General features: G+C 38.4%; 1 protein-coding gene across 5 annotated transcripts in view; it reads right to left on the bottom strand.

The window, feature by feature from the left end:
• LOC102219765 (phosphatidylinositol-binding clathrin assembly protein-like) overlaps nt 1-24,054 on the bottom strand; it is a 100,783-nt gene that overhangs the window by 25,187 nt on the left and 51,542 nt on the right. For 3 of the 5 annotated variants that reach the window (XM_023346175.1, XM_023346179.1, XM_023346177.1), the window contains exons 3-11: nt 23,794-23,869; nt 23,554-23,656; nt 22,170-22,263; nt 21,756-21,867; nt 19,757-19,863; nt 14,768-14,809; nt 7,636-7,721; nt 6,723-6,846; nt 610-746 (exon numbers count right to left, since the gene is read on the bottom strand). In XM_023346175.1, coding sequence (XP_023201943.1) covers nt 610-746; nt 6,723-6,846; nt 7,636-7,721; nt 14,768-14,809; nt 19,757-19,863; nt 21,756-21,867; nt 22,170-22,263; nt 23,554-23,656; nt 23,794-23,869 — 881 coding nt within the window. Of the gene's footprint in view, nt 1-609; nt 747-6,722; nt 6,847-7,635; nt 7,722-12,235; nt 12,257-14,767; nt 14,810-19,756; nt 19,864-21,755; nt 21,868-22,169; nt 22,264-23,553; nt 23,657-23,793; nt 23,870-24,054 lie in introns of all 5 variants that reach the window. The other 2 variants (XM_023346176.1, XM_023346178.1) reach the window with 2 other exon arrangements.

Raw genomic sequence — 24,054 nt, 5'->3', positions numbered from 1 at the left:
ATCACCAAAACTAAATGGAAAAAAATGCTTAAAAGGGACAGTATTATATGTTTTTCATTCACATGGTATCATTTTATAGAACAATCAAGTAACTATGTTATCAGTTGTTATGAAAATGCTGTATATATCAAACATAACGTAAAAGAAATTTTACTTTGTAATTTAACGCCTTGAATAAGTCAACTTTACATACCGCTGCGTTAAAATATTGCTGTGTGTTATAACCCTAAATGATTCTCAGATTTTAATATAACTACTGAAATGACAGGACTTTGATCATATTACAATTTATAGAGATGCCCATGAACATCAGACACTTTGCAGATGGATAACACAAGAACAAAGCCTTTCTATCTGATTTTACAAGGCATTTCTGATGTTGCATAAGAAATTCCATGTGGTTCAAATCTAGACTGCAGAAAAGATGGCAGCAGATTCCTGATCTGGACTTTTCTTTCACTTAAACAACCCAAACTGGGATGAAAAACTGCTGCTCATCTGTTGAATTCCTGAACACATTCCTTTAGAAATATTTGGGCCAACGTCTACCATGACGGATGCTGAACAGCGTGAGCAGATTTTTGACCGTGTCTGCTTAGGTTTGTGCACCTGTTTGCATTCAGCACGGAGCCAAACAACTCTGGGGTGTGAGAGATGTGGTTGTTGTTGTTGGCGCTGCCGACCGACTGGCTGCTGGGGGAGGCGGAGGGTGGAGTCTGCATGCTGATCTCCTTCAGGCGCTGGTCCTGGACAAAAAAAAAAAAAAAAAGGCACAGATGTCAAACGTGAGAGAAGCGAGGACCCCAGCACAGCTTGAGGAGAGACTAGGGTGTTCTGGATTCATTTGAAAATGGGTACAGAGATAAATAAATTGTTTTTAACCCTTTCATGCATAGTGGTCTCTACAGTGGTCAGCTATCTAAAAGCCATTTTCTTGTGCTTCCTGTGGATTTTTATGTTATAAATGCACACAGACCACTGAAGTGGACACTAATGCATCATAAAATATACCATCAACTACTGGCCATCAGCTGCAAATGAAAGAAATTATTTTTGTTAAATACAATATGGCCGACAGACAAAAAAGCAAGAGAACCGACCCGGTCCCTCCTTCTACTGTAGACGACTCTTGCAAGTAAAAAAAATATTGTGACATCAGATAACCCCTAAGGAACAATACTACTGATGTATTTTTCAAATAACAACTTTGTATTTGGACAAAATTACAATTGATCACATAAAAAAAAAATATATATATATATATATATATTTTTACAAAAAAAATTTCCTACCTTTTTTATGCCTTAAGAAAAAAATTTTAAAAAATGGAAAAAAAAAATTCTGACACAAAGGATCATAATTCATGCATGAAAGGGTTAATAGGCTAACAAGTCACATTTAAGACTTTAAGATCTTCTTAATGACAACTTGATTGAAATTTATGACCAAAAAACTAAATATTGGGGATGGTTGACCACTGTGGAACTTGCATGATGAGGAAAAGCACTGCTAGATAGATAACTGGCTAACTAGCTACTTTACACTGGTTTTTCACTCGGCATGAGAGTGGTCATTTTATTTACCAAGTTGTGTTTTACATATTTTATGTTATTGTTTAATTTCTTTTGTTGTTTTTATATGATTATTGTTCAGCGCTTTGGCCAGTTTTGCTGTTTAAAAGTGCATATAAATAAAGTTGTCTTGGCTAGCTAGCAAGGGTCTATTTGCCCTTGATAATATATCCTTGTTGTTTGTATCTATTAAGAGAGAAGGGCTTGGCAAACAGCTAGCTAGCAACTGGTTAATAGCAGCAAATATACACTTGCTAGCTAGATAACTAGTATAGCCTCGTCATTTCTTGCAAATCCAAATTTACCCTTGCTAGGGCAGCTAGCTGGTAATTGCACATTTGCCGCTAGTAACCAGTAACCTGAACCACCTGAAGCCACAGAATACAATAAAGATTTTGGCACAAGACTCAGAAAAGTCCCATGAAACAAAACTACATAAACAAGAACACGCGAGAATAAACAGTCCTGTCACTGTTAAGGCCTGAGATTAACGTACTTAAGGCATACATTATTTTAATGAATTTAAGGCTTTGTAGGATGCGTGGACACTCTGTGTCACTAACGGTAACAACTCATCTGAGTCAAAGTGGGCAGATGATATTGTCGGACATTGATCCCTTGTAATGCAGAGACACAATGTAAAAAGCTAGACAGCTTTCTTTGGGTGCAAGTTTGGCTTTTAGTATTCCTACAAAAGCCAAGAAGCAGCCTCAAAGGTTTCTAGAAATGCTGCTATCAGGGTTTAGGATTCAGAATACAGGGATTTTAAAACTAATTAGTCCGTTTAAAAAAAAATAATTTATAGGGCGTACATGGACCTTCCTAGTTCTTTTCATGTCGTATCCGACCCTGTTCTGTCAAGACCCAGGTGCAGCTGAGAATAGAGTTTACTTCCCTCTAGTGACATAAACACAAATCAGCAAAGCCCGTCCACTGCTATAGCTACAACAACAAAAAAACTAAACATTCTGCATTTTAATATAAGCTCGTTGTTGTGCTGAGTCAAGGTGACAGAAGTCAATAGATGTGAAGAATGACGTGACAAAAACAGCAGGGGCCGTTTCCATTAGGCTCAAACTGCAGCACAACGCTGCTGACGTCTGCAAGACGGCCGGGGAAACGATTGGAAGCTTCCGGACTGATCTCAGGAAAAAGGCACAGGGGAGGAAACAGTGGGAAAATATCAAAATGTTATGCAACTTTCTGGTCCGAGATCAGCACTTACATCAAGCCATAATCTATGTTTATGATGTGGCTGTGGTTTTAGAGTATTAACCTATGGGTTGAAAGTGAATGATGAGGTAAGGCAGGGTAAGTTTTGAAAAAGTTGACATTATGCAGGCTAATGATTATGCAGACATTATGCAGTCTTTGAAGGAAGTTGCAATCACACATTAAGTCAAGCAAAGTTTTTTTGCTTTGGATATTTCAGCAACAAGGCAGTTCAAAGTGATTTACATCATAAAAACATCACACAGTTGCCAATTATGAGACAAGCAATAAGCATTACATTTTGTCAAACGCCATCATCAAAATCATCAAGCAAATATTCATTGACCACTGTTCCGCTTACTACTAATCAAACGCAACTCTAAACAGGTGGGTTTTTAAAGCCTCAATCTAAATAAAGTGAGTGTTTCGGCAACCCTGTAGTTTTCTGGAAGTTTGTTTCAGAGTAGAGAAGCATAAATTCTGGTTCTGGAGATGCAGAGTAGACTAGAACCAGAAGATCTGAATGGTCTGGAAGGCTGATCCAATAATAACAACAACAGGTCGTTAACGTAATATGGTGCTAAAGCAATAAATACAAATTCACTCATTATTCGCAATTTTTGCGCAAATCTAACCAATTGCTTTAACGTTTTCTGTATTTCTACTTTTTCTGACCAATCACTGTAACTTGGCTGAATTTTGACCAATCCACTTAGCGTCCAATAATTTAACTTCCTGTTTGATGACGGTTCTTGAAAGGCGAGCGAGTAAGATGAAAGCATGTGTTTTTTTTTATGTTCTGTATGATTTCCTTCTACTGTTTACGCAACTCATGTTAACTTGAATAATCAATATGAAATAATTTCTTTTCACTTTGATAGCTCCTCAGGACATGATGTTATTTGTGATATTTCAAGAAAGTACTTGAAAGTGTTATTTGTATTTTAGATATTAACCTTGTCAAAATCCTGCCTTATTTGGGGAGGGAAGATTATTTGCAACAAGTTCTTGTAAGGCCACGTTATGGTAAAAAATAAGGCTGAAAAAAGGGCAACTTTTTTAAAAAGGATGATGCAAAAATCAGTCCATTTTTGCGTCCTTCCAGCATCCTGGAAGAACTGAATAATTCACATCATTCATTCTCATTTTCTTGTTGTATTTCATACACTGTCGGGGTATCTAACACACCAGACCTTTTAATTTGCCCTGCAGAGATCAATGTACTAGTTCCCCCCACATCAGGAAATTCACTGTGGGAGATTATCCCCCCCAAAAAACATACTATTTGCCCAACGAATGAGGCAATTTCCAGTAGAGCAGTCAGGCCGGTTATTGGTATGGATGACTGCAGTCGGAGTGAAAACACAGCTCCTCAAAGCGCCTTTATGTGGCTTATTTACACAAGGCCAGACGGAGGTTTTAATTCAGTGCACAACTTTAAGGTGAAGAAATGTTCCAAGTCACCTTACAACCTTTGCCGCCTTTAAAAGGATCCAGGGCGGATTAATAAAACAGAATCTCCTGCTGTACCAGCCTCCTCCTCATTTCTATTCCAACAGAGTAGTGAGGGGAGGAAAAAAAAAAAAAAAGGAGCCAACTGCTGGTATTGTTTTTGGGCTGAAGCCCCAGCTGGACAGTTGCTGAGCGTGGAAGTGTTTTTGTATGTGCGCGTTGAACCCATATGGACACCAGAGAGCGCAGACAGCTGGACTGGAAGGTTTTGGATGACCCCTCCCGACCTCTCCCCAGCTCTCTTATTGAACTATGTTCTCACTTAATCTCACCTCTTCTTTCTAAATAAAAAAACAAAAACAACAAACAAAAAAAAAAAAAACAACTCGCCGCATCTCGATAGAAGTGGGACAAACCAAGGGCACAGAGTAAACAGAGAAATATAATCCAATCAAACGCACCGAGACAGTGAGGCAACGCTAGCTGTGCATAATCTCACGTGATTCGTACACACAAGAGGCTTGTAGGGGGTTTACACAGACAGAGGGGCAGCTCTACTAAGTAAACTGCAACATTTTCTTACGAGGTGTAAGCGAGCTACGCGTGAAACAAAGCTTGTGTACACACACATAGCAGATGCTGCTATGTGTGCCTGAATTGTAGTTCCCACTGAGCTCTCAGTCAATTACAGTTTGCTGCAAGGCAGGACTCCCAGGGCTTGAGTGAAAAATGCCAACACATTTTATACTTGACTTTTCAATTGCGTGGCCCCGCTACCACTGAAGCCTTTTGGCCTTTATTTTTCAACTGGAGTCGAGATGTCAAAGATGGGGGAGTGGGGGACGAACCACCGGCCAAGTGGAGCTACGATGTGGAAATGTTAGCAGGTTTATACTGATTGTTCCGACTTCTGCATCGACACATCTTCTCTTACGCAGTTTAGCTGTCCGGATCTCTTCTCATTTTCCTTAACAAGATGGCCGCCACGTCAAATTCTGCTAGTGGAAACTGACCAAAGCATGCTGTGTGGGTACACAGATTTAAAAAACAAATATGCACAGCCCTTCAACACCTCTACTGGTAACTTACAGTAATTGGTTTGAATCTTCTGTAACAAACAGGAACTTCTTTGTGTCAATAGGTAATTTCTCATTGGAACGGCTAGAAGTCACATGTGGTGTACCACAAGGTTGAATACTGGGACAACTTTCTGTTTAACATCTACAGTACATAGCTCCCACTAGCTCAGGTTAGGCCTGTCACAATAACAGATTTTGCTGGACATTAACTTTTCTCGGAAGTTATTGCAATAAACAATAATATTGTTGTTTTGAGACCATTATCAATGATAATGGCATAATAACGCAAGAACACATTCTCAAAGATCGATAAACTTTAAATTCTAATGAATATTTAACACTGGAGGTGGAATACATGTTAAACATCCAGAATAAACAAAATGACAAATAAAATGAATGATGAAGTGTCTGTAAACAAAGTCGCAAGTTGAGACCAAAGCACCAGACTGAAGACTTTTGTCATCTATTTTTAAATAGAAAGAGAAAGAAAAGACAGACAATCATAAATCATGCAAAAGGAAATGATTGAGCTCATTTCAATTTATCATGTGATCGATTGATTTATTGCTTTTTGTGACAGGCCAAGCTAAGGTTACAAAAAGTAATAAGATTAGCTACCATAGCTACACAGATGATACACAGCTCTACATTACAATGTCACCAGGAGCTTCTGAACCCATCCGAGGTCTCAACAGATGCTAAGAACAAATAAATATGTGGATGTGCCATAACTTTCTCCATCTGGACAGAAACAAAACTGAAGTCATCATCTTTGGAGCTAAGGAGAAACGATGTTGAATCAGCGCGTAGCTTCAGTTTTTACAGCTAAACATGAGTGATTAGGTCTGAAATCTGGGTGCATTTTTAACTATCTGCAGATGGGAGGAGGGATTTGTAAACTTTTTTAGAGTGGAAACTGTATCCTGTCCACAAAATCTAAAACAAACCCTACAAATAAGAACTCCAATGACATTTAATAACTTCAAATGTAAAGCTATCCAAGTTTCATTAGGATATTCTCAAGTTTTAGTAGATGCCTACTTTCCTATACATATTCACTCCTGGGAAGTTGAATACTTTTAGGGTTAGTACGTCCTCATGCATTCACAGTCCAGCTCAGTCTCTGTTCTAGGGAACATATATATTTTATATAAGCATGTCTATAATGAATCCATCTTAAATAAAAAAAACTAGCAAAGCTAAGAACTGGATTAAAATTCTACAAAGCCTTTTGTGTCTTAAGAAGCAGCTGCACAGAACTCAATGAACTGGCTGCAAAGACGCCACTTGAAGTCACTTGAGAAAGAACAGATCAGTCTGTACTCAACCTCCTTCTGAGAGCCTCTTGGCTGCTTCATCTCACAGTCTAACTGCCTCCTTCAGAGGTGACGGGACCTAAAAATCTTACCTTGAGAGCCAGCAGCCTGGCCTGCTCCTCCTCCAAGGCCTGCTGCTTCTCCTTCTCATCCATGCGGCTGAAGGACATGCCGGTGGAGGACAGAGACGAGACAGCACTCGACAAGGTGGACGCTCTGGAAAAAAAAGGAAGTATACAACTTGACCGTATTTCATAAAAAAGAAACATCTGAGTGTTTTTGGTCTAGTTTCTAGCTGAAATGTCTTAGTACACTTGAAATAACTTTTCAGCAAGATATAGGGGCTTGTTTAAGTCGACAGTTACTTAATATTGATGAAAAAGTACTAATTCCATGGGCGGATGAATTTTTTTCCATGTTATATAAGTAAAAAACTTTTCTCATCATTACTGAGGAATTATTGACTTAAAACAAGATCCTATTTTGTGCTGAAAGGTGACTTCTAAGCCGGTTTTGCTTATTTCTAGTGTACTAAGAAACTAGTAGGCCTGTCACAATAAAAAAAATTTTGCTGGACGATAAATCGACCCAAAACTTATTGCAATAAACGATAATATTGCTGTATTGGTCTGTACATTTGGTCTCAAATGTATTGAGACCATTTTCTAGGTAATGGCATAATAATGCAAGAAAACACTCTGAAAGAACCAATAAGCTTTAAATACTGATGAACATTTAACACTAGAACTTCAAAAATAAATCAACTATGAAGATTGTAAATGAAATTGTGTTTAAAAAAAAAGGGCTAGTTAAGACTAAAGACTTTTGTCATTGAGTTTTTGGTTAAAAAAAAAAGAGAGAGAGAAAAGAGAAGTCATGCAAATGGATATTCTAGAGTTCATTTTGTCACACGATTAATTGATTTATTGCGACAGGCCTAGAAACTAGACCACAATTTCCCCGACTTTTAAATCTACTCGGGTGCTTTGCGACTGAAACGCGTACCTTGTGTCTGCATTCAACTCCTTCGTCTTCTTGCCCTCCAGAGAGGCAAGGTGCTGCTCCAAAGCCTCCAGGAGGCTGCTGGGGGCCTGAGACACAAAACAGAGATGTTCACCTATCTGCAGCAGCTTCTGGAGAACACTGCTCTCTCACTCTCTCTCAAAATGCACAAAAAAAAGGGAAGAAAATCCCACCCACACACTCCCAGAGTTGTGCTCACACAAACACAGCACCCAGAGTTAGTCGGCCTCTCAGGAAGGTAACGGAGTGCATTGGGCTCCAAGAATAGCCATGGCAACATGCAGCAAACACTCACATTGTTAGCAGGAGAACAAAGAAGGAGGTAGAGAAACAAAGAGTGAGGAAAAAGGTGGGGAGTAAAAGGAGGGAGTAGTAGGGTTTTCATTTTCCTTCTCTTTACTTCACACGAGCAGAAGGCGACGATACCTACAGCACACCATTTCTTCCTCTCTGTTTTGCTTCCATTTTTGTTGATTGCTCTGCATTTAGTTTCAATATGCTCACTCTTTTCACCTGTTGTACTTGGAAACTAGCATTCCCTCACTTTATCTAATTGCCTGTCAAGAAAGAAAAAAAAAATCCCCAACAGATGCAGTGAGGGGAATCTAAACAGCTCCCATCACTGCACACGACTCAATCAAAATCAGCCGGCGAACGGGTTTACCGAGAATTGTTGCTATGGAGCTCTAGATAAGATTCAGGTGGAGAGCTGACGCCGCTAGGCAATCTACCCTGTGGTTGTTGGGTGCTTCATTAGCGGTCAAAAGACAAAAAGAGAGAAATCAGAGGAGAAAAATGAATTCACTGGGTTGGGAAAGGAAGGCAGCAGGAGCTGGTTTCTGGTTTTGCTGAAAAAAAGAAAAAGAAAAGAAAATGTACAAGGGAAATTCTCCCACTGCGCAAATATGACAACGTCATGTCTGCCTCTCTGTCCACAAGAATGTTGCTGGCAGCGATGTGGACCTGCACGCAAATGCATAAAGTGCTCAGAGGTCTCTGGCTGGCGAGGTGATGGGAGCCTGCCAAAAACGTCGCCCGGTTGTTAAAGAGGTAGCGGCGTGAGCTATAAGAGGTCAACTGGTCTGAAAAGGTAAAAATAAACAAAAGCTCACTTGATAGTATGTTGTTCGTTTTTTTTTTTACTAATTTTATCTCAAGTAAAAATATCATAGTACTTGTACACAAATTCATCATAATATTTTGATTCAAAATCAAAAGTTAAATCGATAGTGAAGCAGAAATACGAGAGCAAAAACAATTGCATAACAGGAAGTTTACTTGGTGCCATTTAGATTTTCATAGACAAAAACAAGCTAATTTTAGCTTGTTTAATAGTCACTAGGGGTTCAGAGCCACAAGTTCTTCTTTGGACCTTCCACAATGGTTCTTTAAGGTGCAGTATGTAATTTTTATAAAAGAATATGTTTTCTACATATTTGTTAAAACTGTCACCACATTGTGATAGTTTGCTACAAGACAGATAATCTGTCAAAAGATTGAGCTCCTCCACCTCCTTCCTGTGCTGCTATTGCAGTGTGAAGAAATGCACCGCTCTCGACCAAAACAACCAATCAGAGCCAGGAGGCGGGTCTCTTCGCTGTCACTCATCCTCATAAACTCGATGCTAAATGTGCTAGTGGGCAGAGAAACAACTTACCGTTACAGAAAAACCGTTGGTCCACCATCATTGGTGGCTATGCTAACTAACCTGAATCGCAGATTGTGATTGACAGCGCCAAGACCCGCCCCCTGGTTCTGATTGGTTGTTTCTAGTTGGCACTATAAGCACTGGCAGAGGAGCTCCATTGGGTTTTTTTTTTACACATCATCTGTCTCATACCAAACTGTCATAACGGTGGCATGGTAATGTAGTGCAGCTTTAATAAGTATGGCTAAAACTAATTTAGAAAGGAAAATAGCTAATAGCTAATTTAGATCCAATAACAGACTTAGTTTTTCCAGTTTATTCCTGCAATATCTGAACTGAATTTCCACAAAGAATAACACTAGTACAAGTAATATGCTTTTAAATCTGATTCTTTTGCCATTAGGGTTGGTCTATATGTGCTTCAAATAACATTTCCTTTAGTAGATATTTATCTAAAATTACAACCTGTCATTTTTCAGGATGTTGTGCAACATTAATGTCTCTAAATGAGTTTTTGTTTGGCCGGATTGAGAGTAAAAATGGTTGTTTAAGTTGTAGAGGTCACACATCCTTGATTCATACAATGACGATTTCAGATTTGTATCTGTATTATATTCCGTAATATATCATTGAAGTGTGATATATTACTGAAAAAGAAAATAAATAGTTCAGTTTTATTTATGTACCTGTCTCTTAGCCCCTTACATTTCAGAAATACTGATTTAAATTGACCTAAATAAAACATACGCATACTTTCGGGTAAAATTCAGTTTGCTTCATCAGTGCATAACGGAAAATATCCTTTAACATCCTCATATATAAATCATCTCACCAGACACTGACCAATGCTTAGCCAGTGTTGTATGCTTAACTTTTGGAAGGCATGGATAAAAGTCAGACAAAAAAAAAAAAAAAAAGACAATAACTGCACCGTAATAACCAGGCCATTCACTATTCTTGTCAAGCACACTGAAGCAGCGCTGTCGTGCATGACAAACACGATATGAACACCGTGTAAGGAGGAGGATGGAATTTAGATGAGTGACGAGGGGGAAAAAAGAAAAACAACCCTCTTTCTGCAGAGACTTCTTCATGCAGATGAAGTCGGAGGGGAGCAGGAGTGAAGCCTCATTTCCTATTCATGAGCTTCCGTGGCCTTTTGCCGTCTGTGTCACACCTGCCGGAGTGGGTGAGTGCATGTGTGTGTGAGAGAGACAGCTACAAGCAATCCACCTGATGCCAACACACACGTATGAACTGAGTCGGCCATTGTACAGTAGAGAGAGAGACCAAAAAAATAAAAATAAATAAGACAGGGGGATTGTCATGCCTGTAAATGCTCAAGCTGTTGTATGTATGCTTGCACACTCGAGTAGAGAAACTATGATCCTCATGCATGTTCTTAAAGGAAAATTCCACTAGATTTACACCTGGGCGCCATTATTTCTCATCTTTTGGTAAGTTAGTATCAAGACTCATCAGAATGCTAAAGGGACTGGATTTATATAGACCACAACCACGCATATGCACACATTCATACACCATTATGCAGATCTGTACTTAGGGTAAAGTGAAACCTGGAATCAGACTCACAACTTTAAGACTGAAAAATGCATGCTCTTCCTAGTGAGCCACCGTCGCACCTAAATGTTTTATTCCTAAATGTTTACAGCCGGTAGTTTGGTCAAACATTGTGTTTAGAGAAACCAATGGAAACAGGGAGAGGCTGAGAAATCAGTGAAAAACAAAATCCAGAGTTGCTGTGTATCCAATTAGGACAAAGCTTCATTTTCCACCATCACTTCCTATCTATGGTAGACGTTTCTACGCTGGTCTCGCTTTGAGGAGAGAGGAACGGACGGAGTTCAAAATAAAGATGGATGGATAAGTAGAGGAACAACGATAGAGGGACGAAAGGATGGCTGGATTAAATATGCAAAGGAAGAAAGATGTAGGAGATAAAAAATATGGTTGGATGGATGGATGAAGCACACAAGGATGGATAAAAGTGAATGGATGGATGAAATATAAATGGAGAAAGTATTGATGGATAAATTGGAGATGGATGGATTAGTAAGGATGGACAGATGGATGAAATATTTATGATTGATGACATACCGGTAAATGTATGTCATGGAATAGAGATGGATGTTTTTGAACAATGTGGGTAAACTGTCTCGGTAAACTCTCGTATTTTCCTTTACCCCAGTTGACATTTCCATACTTCTAGAGGCTTAAATCAAATTCCAGGCCTTTCCAGGCTGAGTAGGAACCCTTTACAAACTAAGCAGAGAAAACATAGGAAGCAGAACTGAAGGGGTTCCTGAACTGGTTAGCGCTCTCAGTAAAATCCTTCTCATTACAGATTATCAGCTGTTGAGGTACAGCCACTAATACAGCCACAGCTTCAACACATACGGTTATCTTAGACATGGTGATTAACGTCCCAAAAATAACAGGAAGTAGAAACCCAAACTGGAAAAACTGGCCTCTCAGCTTCCCTCGAGTTAAAAAACCCTCCATAAAAACAATTCTTTTTACAACAGAGGAACAACACTAATCATTCTATGTGGTTTCATCATCATCACTGATACAACACAACCAGAACCGACGGGCTTCAAAAGTTTTACATCTGGAAACAAACCAGCCAAACTGCAAAACACAAATTAACAAAGCTGCTTCTTAATGTTTACCTTAAGTTATGTAAAAATCCCAAAATCAATAAGAGGCAAAAGGCAAAGACTTTGCCCACTAGCCTGTAGAATGATGGTAAAGCAATAATCAGACAAACTGGCCATAGGATTCTTGCACAACGTTGATTTTTGACCCCATTAAAGACTAAAATTGGGAAAAATAGGGCCTAGGTTAAAGGCGGAATTTTCCTTTATGGAGGTTGGAGTGGTTTAGCAGTACAGTTTGCAACCCACCACCTACAATGTATGATCCTTTAGTCTTCTGCAACAGAGTGGGAGGGGAGGAAAAACACTCGTTATTGACTGCAAATACAGGATTATTCAACTCTGACCTCAGACAAACTGACTCTCCTCTGTACACATTAACTAGCTTTTTTCTCTTTGGAAATGTGTGGCCAAGGACACGTTTCACTGAGATCTGCAATGTACAAAGAGATTTCTGATTCTTGGACAGAAAAATAAAAGAATCAAAAGGCTACGAATGAATAAGTTGTGATAATGATAGCAATACACAAAGTAGTCAGAAAAATTATAGATTTTTTAAAATTTCTTCCCCTTTCAATAAGGTTAATATAAACTCAACATCTCATATTTAACATCTTTACCAATAAACTGAGCTGGCTTCTGACTCTAAGAAAATAAAGTTAATAATTAGCACATCACGGTTTCTGCAGGTTTTACCAATTCGCAATGCCAGACGTTTTAAGACCATTATTAATGGAATTTAAGATGTATATCCACGAAAGACGCAAAAAAGCTACCTAGCTACCAGGGGTATGTTAGCAGTTAGTTACTTGTAGCCTCAACCACAGAACGCAATGAAGACATTCCAGTGTGACCCAAACTTTTGCCAAACGCAAAAGTCACTTGAGAAAAACAAAATATACGAACTTTTAAATGAAACGTATCTAATAACGCTGGCACGACAAAATTTAAGATCAGAGATTAACATATTCAAGGCCAACATAGTTTTTTAAAACGGAATTTAAGGCCTTTAAAATCGTTTTTCCTTTTGGATTATTTTGTTTAGGACAGGTTTTACATATATTGTACAAAATACTTTAATAACACTTACATAATAAGTAAAATTAGAAAAAAAAAATTGTTTGCATTATTTTCTAAAGTAAAAGTGCAAAACCTTATAATTTGAGAGCAAATCACAGCAAAAGACTTTATAGTAGAGTTAAGAAAGTACATTACAAAAATAAAACAACAGGAAATCTGAAACTAAAGGTTTGCTTTAATCAGCCTAATATTGATTCGATACTAAAGCCGACTTATCGATATCAATATTTTTGGATCAATCCGCTCCCCTCTAGTACGAGAGTTTCAGCAGATTGCAGGAAGGTGGAACGGTATTAAAGTTTTAGAAGCGCTAGACATGCTAGCTGCTACTATGTTAATAATATAAACTCAACTGATATTCATTTAGTCTTTTCTTTTTAGAAGAATAAAAATTACCCACATTGGGAAAATAAAAAAAACCCTCATCACTGTAAAAATAACTTTTATATTATCCTACCAATGATCAGACGTGTTGTTTTCTGTATCTGCTGTGTGTTTGGCGCCCCCCATTGACTGGGAGTATTATTGACCCAGAACATTCCCAAAAGTCTGAGCTGCACAGGGACATCTGTAGATTTATTCAATTCAACTCAGCACCCAAAAACACAAAGTATTCTATAAATACTGCATACTGTATTTATACAGTATTTATAGAATGAACAAATGATCACTTCCTAGCTTTCTTTGCTGAAAATGTTAACATTTAAAAATAATATAAAGTTACCTTACCAGAACTCGGATGTGCATGTAAAGGTCAAACTTCCTGTAGTTACAACTTTAAAAATAGGAAGCTTTTGTTTTCAGACATCGTTATAAAACTAAATGTATGATTTTTAAATTGCTGGCTGACAACAAAGGAAATAAATGAGGTTCTTAGAGTTCAGTTTTCAATGAATGATTTAAATCAACCAACGGTCAATGAATAACAAATCAATCTCTGGTTGCAGCTCTTTTATGTAACTAGCACATAAAGCCAAGGACTTTTTAAATAAAGATGATTAAAACAAGTTTTAGTACCAAATATTTATCATAATCTGAGAGAATCTGACCAAGAAAAAATAATCAAAGTGAGGTAAACAAATACAACGTAACGGGCATAAAAAATAATAAATCCTGCTTCAAGGAGCTTTGATAAACACTTTCACAGCTGGATAAAAGCAAATTAAAACATTTTGAGGATTAAAAGAACAAATCACATTCCTTATCCAAGCAGAGAGGTTTTCTTTTCTTTTTTTTTTTTTACAAAACCTTTTCTTCTGTTCATTATCTTTGTTTTCCCAATTTCAAGGCCAGCCTCACTGGTTTCATTTGCCCCAGGTTTTTTTTTCAAAAACAAACCTAACAAGTCTTTTCATCAATTCTGCTCATTGGATCAATCACACCTCCAAACTAACACACTTCAACCTGGATCTATGATAAGAAATTAGGAAGAGAGAGAAAGCAGGAAAGGATATTCGGGCAGATCCAACAGTGAGGCCTTCAAACATGATGGCTGGTTAAACAAAATAAAAACTAAAAGACAACATGGGCGGGAAGGTGAACAAAAGAGTTGGTTGCGAGGGAATACAAGTTAAAAAGAAAAGGTGAGTTAGTGAGGAAAAAAGGAAGCCACATATATTGCTGAAAATATGAAAACAAAAAGGAAGAGAAAGACAGAAAACAAGAACTGGAGTTGAATTGAGAGGTGGAAGGTGGCATGTACACTGACCTGTGAGAGATCTGGGATGTCACCCTGATCTATTCCAACTTGCTGTCGTCAAAACAAAAATAAAATAAAAAATAGGGAGGGAAATATAGGTGGGGGGATAAAATGGAGAGGAAAACAAAAAAACATAGGGGAATCATTACCTCATGCAGTGGCAATGTGTCAACAAAAAACCCCCAAAAAACAACAGAAACAAACAAGCAAACGCGTGTGACATCAACAGGAAATGGCGGCAGTGACTGAACGATGAGAAAACATGTCCAACTCTTGAAGGCGGAGCAGGCATGCTGTGGGAACACTTAAAAGTGACACCGAACTCCAGGAATTCACGGTTGACGTGACACGTCGACTTGTTGGGACACAGATAAACAACGTCATGCCCTTCTCGTAACCAGCCAGTTGGCTTTCATATGAGATTATTCAGCAGGAAGTAAAAACCATGCTTGAGAAGATTCAGCAAAAACTTCGTTTAAAGGGGCAGTGTTATGTAAAATATATATATATATATATTTTAGCTTTACATCATGTTATAGTGTTATTCCCACATCATAAACACACTCAGAGTGTTGCTTTGATTCTTTTAATCTCTATGGCAAGAAATCAGCTGCGCAAAACGCCTCGATGGACCTAGCGCTGCCTTCGAGACCAAGCTCCTCCTCCCGGCTGCAGTTTCCAAGCTTCCGCATTACAGAACAGCCCTCCCCCTCTACTCCTGCACTCAGCTCCTTCAGACTAGCCAGCAGTAATTAGCAAACATCAGCTGAGCTCATTATATGAGCTACTTCTCAGAGCAACGCCGGTAAAGACGTTGTTAAAGGCGCAGTTTCAGAAAGAGCAGGTGCTTCTTAAAGAGACAGAGGCCCAATTCTAAGGTGTTCAATTATGAAGTCAAATTTAATTTAAATCATATTTGCATTTTTAGGAATGAGGTTGACATAGTTTGGAAAATGAATAATTTTAACACTAAACTGAAGTGGTAAATCTAAGATAAATATGGTATAGGTTCTGGTAATAAATGTCACTTTGGAATATTGTGACCCTAATTCGGCAAATAATTTGTTGAGAACATGGAAAGCTAGCCTTTTCCGTTCTGTGCGCACCGAGCCGAGGAGACCAAACTCTGCAGCTGTTTTTGGAACGACCAATAGGGACGTGGAGCTGAGCTCATTTTAGCCACAAGAGTTATGGATGTCTTTTGAGTGTCGGGAGCTTGACGGTGCACAGCTGTCTGCTTCGTGTATCCTGCTAGAACTCTGCTTGATGAACTTGATGACCCGCAGTGACACAGCTCTACAGACACATTAAATGAACTAATCCCTCCTCACAATATATTACTTTGACTTTCACATTTCTTTTTCTCTACCCTCTTTTTACAGCAGATAGTCTCTTTGGCTCTTAAGGGATAGCCACATGTTGAGCAAAAATGTGTTTTTCCTCGTTTACTATTCAGGTATTGTAACATTTGCTCAACTTTAAGAAACATGTTTAATATCTAATGTTTTTACAGCGAAGACTCAATTAATGCCAACAACTCAGAGTTGGCCCAGCGTTAAAATTCTGCATTCTGACAACCTACATTCTCACAAAACAGAATCCAACACATACTGTATATGCTTAATGGCTAAATTGACATCTGTTCTACAAATGAATACTGATCTCTTTGGTGGCGCTTTGACTGAAGTTGAAATGCTTCTAGCACCTTGATAAAGTGGGTTGTTGTAATTCTCAATTTTATTTTGTTTTAAACTAGTCGTATATATGTATATGCTTTGCTTTTTCTTTATTATTTTTGTATCAAGAGTTGCACAAATTTAAATTCAAGTCTGTGTGCTTATTTCCTAATAGAAATTCACATTGTAATCTCTTAACGTATTAAACGTAAAATATTTTTCTTTTTCCATAATTATCCAGTTTAGGAAAACACTAATCGGTCAACGTGTCACTTTAAGACAGTCTGTTGTGTTGTGAGAATTGTAATTCTCTTCAGCATCACAACTCCTCCATGGAAATGTATTTCTCATCTATCTGTAGCTGCTTCATTTCCCATCATGTTGTCAATTTGCGTATATGAAACCTACACAAAATGTTTACTGTACCACCGGCTGATGCTTTAGTACTTCTAAGTTATTGCATCAGATGAAAACACATTTATTGAGGGGGGAAAAAAACGCATTGTAGATTAAAATTTGCTCCTTCACACTGGAGACGTATCAAACATATTATTTTAAATCTATAGCCGTCTGGGGAAGTCCTTAAAATGTAATTGTAAAAAGACGAAGACGTTTAAATGGGAATGTTTCCCCATTCCGTGTCTGAAATGCACGTCGGCTTCCTTCACCGTCTGTTTAAACGACGGAGACGGAACGGGGCACAGCGGAGAGAGATAGAGAGACGGAGAGAGGGATGATCTGTGGGCGCCGGGGGAAGGAGAGCCACTCGGGTATCCATCTTTGTCAGAGGGAGAAAAGAGGAGCGAGGCAGAGGAGAGGATTAGGCGGAGGGAGCTAACAGAGCGCCTAACCACGTCCTCCATCTTATGGTTATTTTTGGTCTAAATATATATTTATGTGTGAGTGTGTGTGTGTGTATAAAATGTGGGGGCAGAGGAGTAAGTCGGGGATGGCTTGGTTCAGCAACGCTGAGTGAGCAGAACTGCAGCCGCCGTGTGAAAATTAACACATTAAAGTAACGTTTGAGAACATCTGGGTTAGGAGAGCTGGTTTCTAAGAATCTACATTTACACCGTGTTCCAAATTATTATGCAAGTGATATTTTCTCAGATTTTCTTAAATGGTCAATGCAAATGATGGTCAGTATAATTTTCAAGTCATGAACTATTACAGTATAAATCAAGTTTTACTGAACAAAGCTCCCAATGAGAACAGTTTTTTTTTTTCAAAAATAAAAACTCAAAATGCTCTGTTCCAAATTATTATGCACAGCAGATTTTCTAAACATTTCATGGATTATAAAGAACTGCAAACGGTCATTCTTTGAATGTGCAGCATTAAGTGGTCACATGTACTAAAATTAAAAGCTATTTCAATCAAAAACATCTCAACAGACCAAGTTACACGTTAACATAGGAGCCCTTCTTTGATATCACCTGCACAATTCTTGATCCACTGAACTTGTGAGTTTGTGGAAAGTTTCTGCTTGAATTTCTTTGCAGGATGTCAGAATACCTTCCCAGAGCTGCTGTTTTGATATGAACTGCATTCCACCCTCAGATCTTCTGCTTGAGGAAACTCCAAAGGTTCTCAATACCTTTGGAGTCATAAAGATTAAATTTAGGTCAGAGGAGGATGGTGACCACACCATGAGATTCTCCCCTTTCATGCCCATAGCAGCCAATGACACAGTGGTATTCCTTGCAGCATTCATTGTCATGCATGAAGATGATTTTGCTACTGAAGGTTCGGCTCTTCTTTTGAACCACGAAAGAAAGTGATCAGTCAGAAAGTCCATATACTTTGCTGAGGTCATTTTCACACCTTCAGGGACTCTGAAGGGGCCGACCAATGATTCTCTCCCCATGATTTCAGCCCAAAGCATGACTCCACCACCTCCTTGCTGATGTCACAGCCGTGTTGGGACGTGGTGGCCGTCCACAACCAATCCACTACTGCGTCCATCTGGACCATCCAGGGTTGCACGGCAGTCATCAGTGAACAAGTCTGTTTGAAAATGAATCTTCATGTACGGCTGGGCCCACTGAGACCGTTTCTGCTTGTGAGCTCTGGTTAGGGGCCCAATAGTAGGTTCATGCACCACAAGCCTCTGGAGGATCCTCCACCTTGAGGTTCCAGAGGCTCCAGCAGCTTCAAATAACTGTTTGCTGCTTTGTCAGGGCATTTTAACAGCTGCTCTCTTAATCCGATCAATTTGTCTAACAGAAACCTTCCTCATTATGCCTTTATCTGTACAAACTCATTTTTGTTCTGAATCAGCCACAAATCTCTTCACAGTACAATAATAACGCTTCAGTTTTCATTAAATATATAATGTTTTCATACCTTATCATACGGCACTACACTATCTGATGATTTTCCTCAGCAGAGATCCTTTCTCTTTCTCATATTGCTTGGAACCTGTGGCCTGCTTAATAATGTGGAACATCCTTCTAAAGTAGATTTCCTTTAATTGAGCTCATTAGACAAACTAATCAACCAGCTCTCTGAAATTAATTATAGTGATTCAAAGAGCCCTGACACACAATACCATCTAGAAATTTAATAGCACAACAAGAAATTTAATCTTTATGACACTTAAATCCAATATGCATAATAATTTGGAACACAGTGTAGCTAGGAGATTTACAGACAGTGATTTAAAATTAAGAATCTACAAAAACAACCCAAAAACCCTGAAAAGTGAACCTGTTTAAACAGATTTGCATCAATCCGGCATTAATACCTGTGTTGGTCTGGATATTGGAAAAAATTCCAGATCGAGTCTTGGTGACAATGTGCCCGATCCATAAGAGATTTATTCAGCCTGGTTTAATGCTTTATTGTTTATTTTACATTATATTTAGCATTCAAATGGTTCAGTCAGTCAGAGAGAACCATTTGAAAGAAGGCTTGTTGAAGTTTACTTTTTACATGTTCGACCAAGATAGTCAACCTATTGACTATCTTGTCAATAGGTTGACAAGATAGTCAATAGGTGCTTATTCAAAGTTTTAAGTTTGTTATTTATTTCACATTGGTGGTTATTCTTCTAATTGCACTAACGCAGCCGAATTAAAGTTGTTTTTACATGTTCGATCAAGCTTCGGAAGCTATCGGTGCATGAAAGTGTGCTGTGCTGGGCAGAGTTAGCAAATAAATGCGTAATTCTGCATGTTTTCTTAAGTAAAAAAAGAAACGTCTTAAGTCAGAGCAGCAATGTTTTTTCTGTATCGGAGCGGTATCAGCTGACGCTAAATCTGTATCGGAAAAAGAGAATCTGTGCGTCCCTCTCTGCAGGTTCGTCTGTGAGCTTGTGTACCTCAGCCACTTTGAGGAACTCCGACAGCTTTGTCATTCTGTAAAGAAATTTCTTGTAGATGTCCAGAGCGTCTTTACACTGATTCTTCTTCATGTCAAAGTATTTCTCTACAGGAGAAAAAACAAACAAACACAGACAGTCGAGAAAGATTAAAACTGAGCAAAAATGAAAAAGTTTTTACATGAGGAAGAGACAAAGCGTTAAGAGTTTCTGTGCGTGTGTGCTGGTGTTTACACATCTGTTAGACAGCAGCATCTGCATGACTGAACACATGGCCAGTTACCCTAAATTACACATCCTCCAGTACTAAAGGTGTCATTACAATAACCCATTACACCACTGAACGCTACATTGCCTTGCAAAAGCAGTCGTACTTATGCTACAACCGCAAACTTTAACATCGTTTATTTGGATTTTATGTGACAAATAAAATCCAAATTCTGTCGAGAATGTAGCATATAATTGTGAGGTAGGAGGGAAAGGGCTGAACGATTGTCATTTTTTTCCCTTAAAGAAGGAAAATCTTAACCATGAATACGCTTTGATCCAGATCATTATATTGCAGCTGTATCTGGCTGGATGTTTAGTTGAGCCTTTTGCAGCCTCCATCCATCTTCCCTATCAGCTGAGATCAGCTTCCCTTTCGTGAGCCTCTTTGTTACAATCGGTAGGTTCATCAAGTGAAATCTCCCCCCAAAAAGACGTCAAAGTTTGCAGTTGTAACTAAGAAAATGTGGGAAAAAAAAGTTTATAAAGAATGATTGTGTTTGGTTTGAACACATCACCCGTCCAACAGAGAGAACATTTCTTTAATTTACCTTGTTCTATCTTAAAAAAGCTTAGAGGATTTTAGATAGGATTAAGGTGGAAACGATTAATCGTGATTAATTGATTTTTGAAATGATTGCCTACTAACTTAGCAATTGATTAATCGTTAACTAAAGTATACAAGGCCAAAAAAAAAAGGTCAATTTGCTGAAAGAACAGTAATTACGTTAACGGTAATTAAGCCAAAACTATATTTAAAAAAAAAAGTTATATATACATTTTGCATTAAGAAAGAAAAAAACCCTGTAAATATGTTCTATCCACAACTCCTCAGGCGGTTCTGCAAAATTTCCTTTTAAGCATCTTTTCCTATCAAAGTACTAATTGGTTGATCCAAAAATAACAACAACCAGATCAGCCTTGAACTGCACTGATGTTAGGTCAATCAGGTCAAGATTTTCACATGTTGATGACAGAAGTATTCATTTAGCTACAGATGCATCCTTTGATGAAGCGATCACTAAAGGAATGCTATGCTGTTGCATTTTAGGCAATAAAATGATAATCTTTTTAAATTAAAAAAGGAATTTAATTATTTATTTGCATCTTTAAATGTATTTCTAATATTGCATAAAAAAGGCTTACGTGAAAAATCTGCGGAATGTGCCAATTTTTGCCCAACAATCATTTTGTCCATTAACCAATAGAATTACTGTTTTTTGTTGATTAATTATTCTACATTCATTTATCATTGAATTGTCATTCAATCGATTAATCGACAGAAACATTGTTTACTAAAATGATTGTTAGTTGTATCCCTGTTGGTTTTTTTTAAACTTCATTGACACTGAATCAGTTTAACTCTAAATGTGTAGCAGCTTTTCTGGAAAGTGTCCCCCAGATACAGAACATATACTACAGAAATATGGGCTACTTTTCACGCAGCGCTGCCTGAAGGCAGATTTCTGAGATCGACATGTGGGAGGACTGCAAAGATTTCTGCAGATTATGAAGCGCAGATGACGAAACCCTGAAAATCTTCCTTTTAACTGGGAACCATAACTTCAACATGATTGGACTACTTTTCAACAGGCTGAACTTTTGTTTCTCCCCATCGTTCCATGTTAAAAAGATCCAGAATCTCTGGAAGGATTGATAGCTGTTAATTTGACAAACTACTGTGACAATTTCCATTAGTGTGAAATGTTTGTATGAAAAGGACATGTGCTACCCAACAGGTTGATGACTCCTTCATTGTACGCAGCAAAGAGCCTTATGGAGTCTTTGAAGAGCAGCATGAAGGCCGAGTTGATCACTCCATTGGTCAGCTCGTTAGGATTGGCCTGCAGGGAGGAGGAGAGAGAAGATGAAGGTGCCATCACCAGACTGATCATGGAAGGATGATATCAGCCACACAGAAAGATCTTTCACCAGATAACATCATCTTTCCTCCCCTAGTTGGCTGTTGGAAACATCATGCTTAAACATAAAAACAGCCACAGAATAAGGTGCTTATTCTGCATTCAAACGAGATCCCTCCATTTTTATCAGTCTTTGAAGCTCTACACACCCTAAAATGTGACCACTACGTCCATAGATCTCAAAGTTCTCGATTCCGGTTCTGGCTAAGTGAATCAGCAGATACCTGAAAGTCCAGCAGAGCGTCCAGCTGGTTCTGGATGATGGGCAGAGTCTTGATGAGCTTCTCTGCGTTCATGGTGCGCATCACGCCATCGACACTGACAAAACAGGAAGCACATGGTTACAGGCGAGAGCTTGAGGAGGAAACCTATGCAGACATTGGTAGAAATGCGAGAGAGTAAACCAGAGTTTTCCTCTCTAATTTTGTTCCTGAAGGTGGTGAAAAGCTCGAAACTAACGTCTGGGAACGCGCGTTATGGTAAAAAAAATAACCAGACTTGGCTTCGAAGTCTGACACAGGTCTTTCTGATATGACCTTGTAGAAACACGCAGCCACTTATTTTTAAACCGCAGCTTCCTCCAGCTTCTATTAACTCTCATACAGTGGGCGTCTTTCAGAGCTTGGAGGAAAAGAGGAGGTTCGCTTCCTGGCTGAGAGATCGTTAGCAATGATTAAGATTAGGACTCAGCGTGAAAGTTTGGTGGCCTCATTTCAAAGCCGTTTCAGCAGTACACAAACTTAGCTCTGTTTTCTTCACGTTTAATGGCGGACACTCTGAGCCCTTCACCGCACTCATCTAAGTCGTGCACTTGTAACTATCTGTGGGCGATACATCATTTTTATGAATTAATACTTTTTTTTGGTCTTCAAAGGTTAACATTTCGAAAAATCTGGATTTTCTTTATCCACCAATGCACTCCTTGGGGTACATAGTTCAGAGTGATGTCTGCACATCCAGGGCGGCCATTTTGTTTGACAAGCCTGTTTTACAGATTCTGTTTATAAGGACGTTGAATTCAGGTCAACAAAGGCCCAGCCCACTAATTTCTCTTTTTTTTTTACTTATGAGAATGAAGCTATAATATTACAAGAATACAAGAATTACAAGAAGAGTCGTATGGCAGTAAAGTTGAAATAATACGAGTAAAGTTCTAATATTAACAGAATAAAGTGGTAATCCTATGAGAACTCCAACACTAGAAAATACCAAAAAATTAAAATGAGGAATGTTGATCATCTTATGAAGATATAATTTGGTATCAGTTTTACAGAGAAGGAAATATTTAATCCTTAATACATCAACATCAAATTATTAGCAGCAGAACTTTGAAACAACTGAGCCAATGACTTTCTCATTAAAACAAGCTTTCGTTTTGTAATTTTAAGATGTTCTTCTGGTAAAATTCCATCTTTATTTATCTTAGAAAATAAAGGGGGGGGGGTATCAATTAAATTGGATCTTGTACGCAAAAAAATGTGATTTTATTTTTAAGTCATATTGCCCAGCGCTACCTACAACACACGATTTGTCCAACACAACCAAAACCATAAATAAATAAAATATTATTCATCACAATGTAAATTATTAAGCTCATTTTAAACATACCCTCTCTTCATCTTGGTGAAATCCACAGCCACCAGTCTGTAGGACATGGCCTTTTCGTTCAGGTAGCGACTGTATCGTCTGATGAAGGTTGACATGTCGTAACCTGAAAGATTATGTAGTGTTAAGCCAACTTCATCCGTTTTGTCTTTATACCCCTGGATGTTTATCCATCCCATTAGTGAAAATATGAGACATAATTGCACAGAGTTGTGACATTTGTACAAAAATGAAGGCTCTTACCTTGCAGAGCTCCCTTATCCAAGAAGTTGCTGAGGTTGAACAGAGTGTTTCTGGAGGCCAGGTACTGGATGAAACGCTGAAACATTGAAGGACAAAACGGGAAGACGTCTTTAAACAAAGTGAACACTTCAGATTTGTTAAACTAAACCAAACTCAAACAGCTGAACATTCATTTATTTATGATTTGGGTTGAGGGGGGGGGGTGAAAAACAAAAACATTGCTGAATACAACTGAGATGAGAATTCGCAGTGATCAATCAT

This window comes from Xiphophorus maculatus, chromosome 14, assembly GCF_002775205.1.
Source record: "Xiphophorus maculatus strain JP 163 A chromosome 14, X_maculatus-5.0-male, whole genome shotgun sequence".
Taxonomy (NCBI): domain Eukaryota; kingdom Metazoa; phylum Chordata; class Actinopteri; order Cyprinodontiformes; family Poeciliidae; genus Xiphophorus; species Xiphophorus maculatus.
Note: the sequence above shows the minus strand (reverse complement) of the source record. Positions and strands in the feature narration are given on the sequence as shown.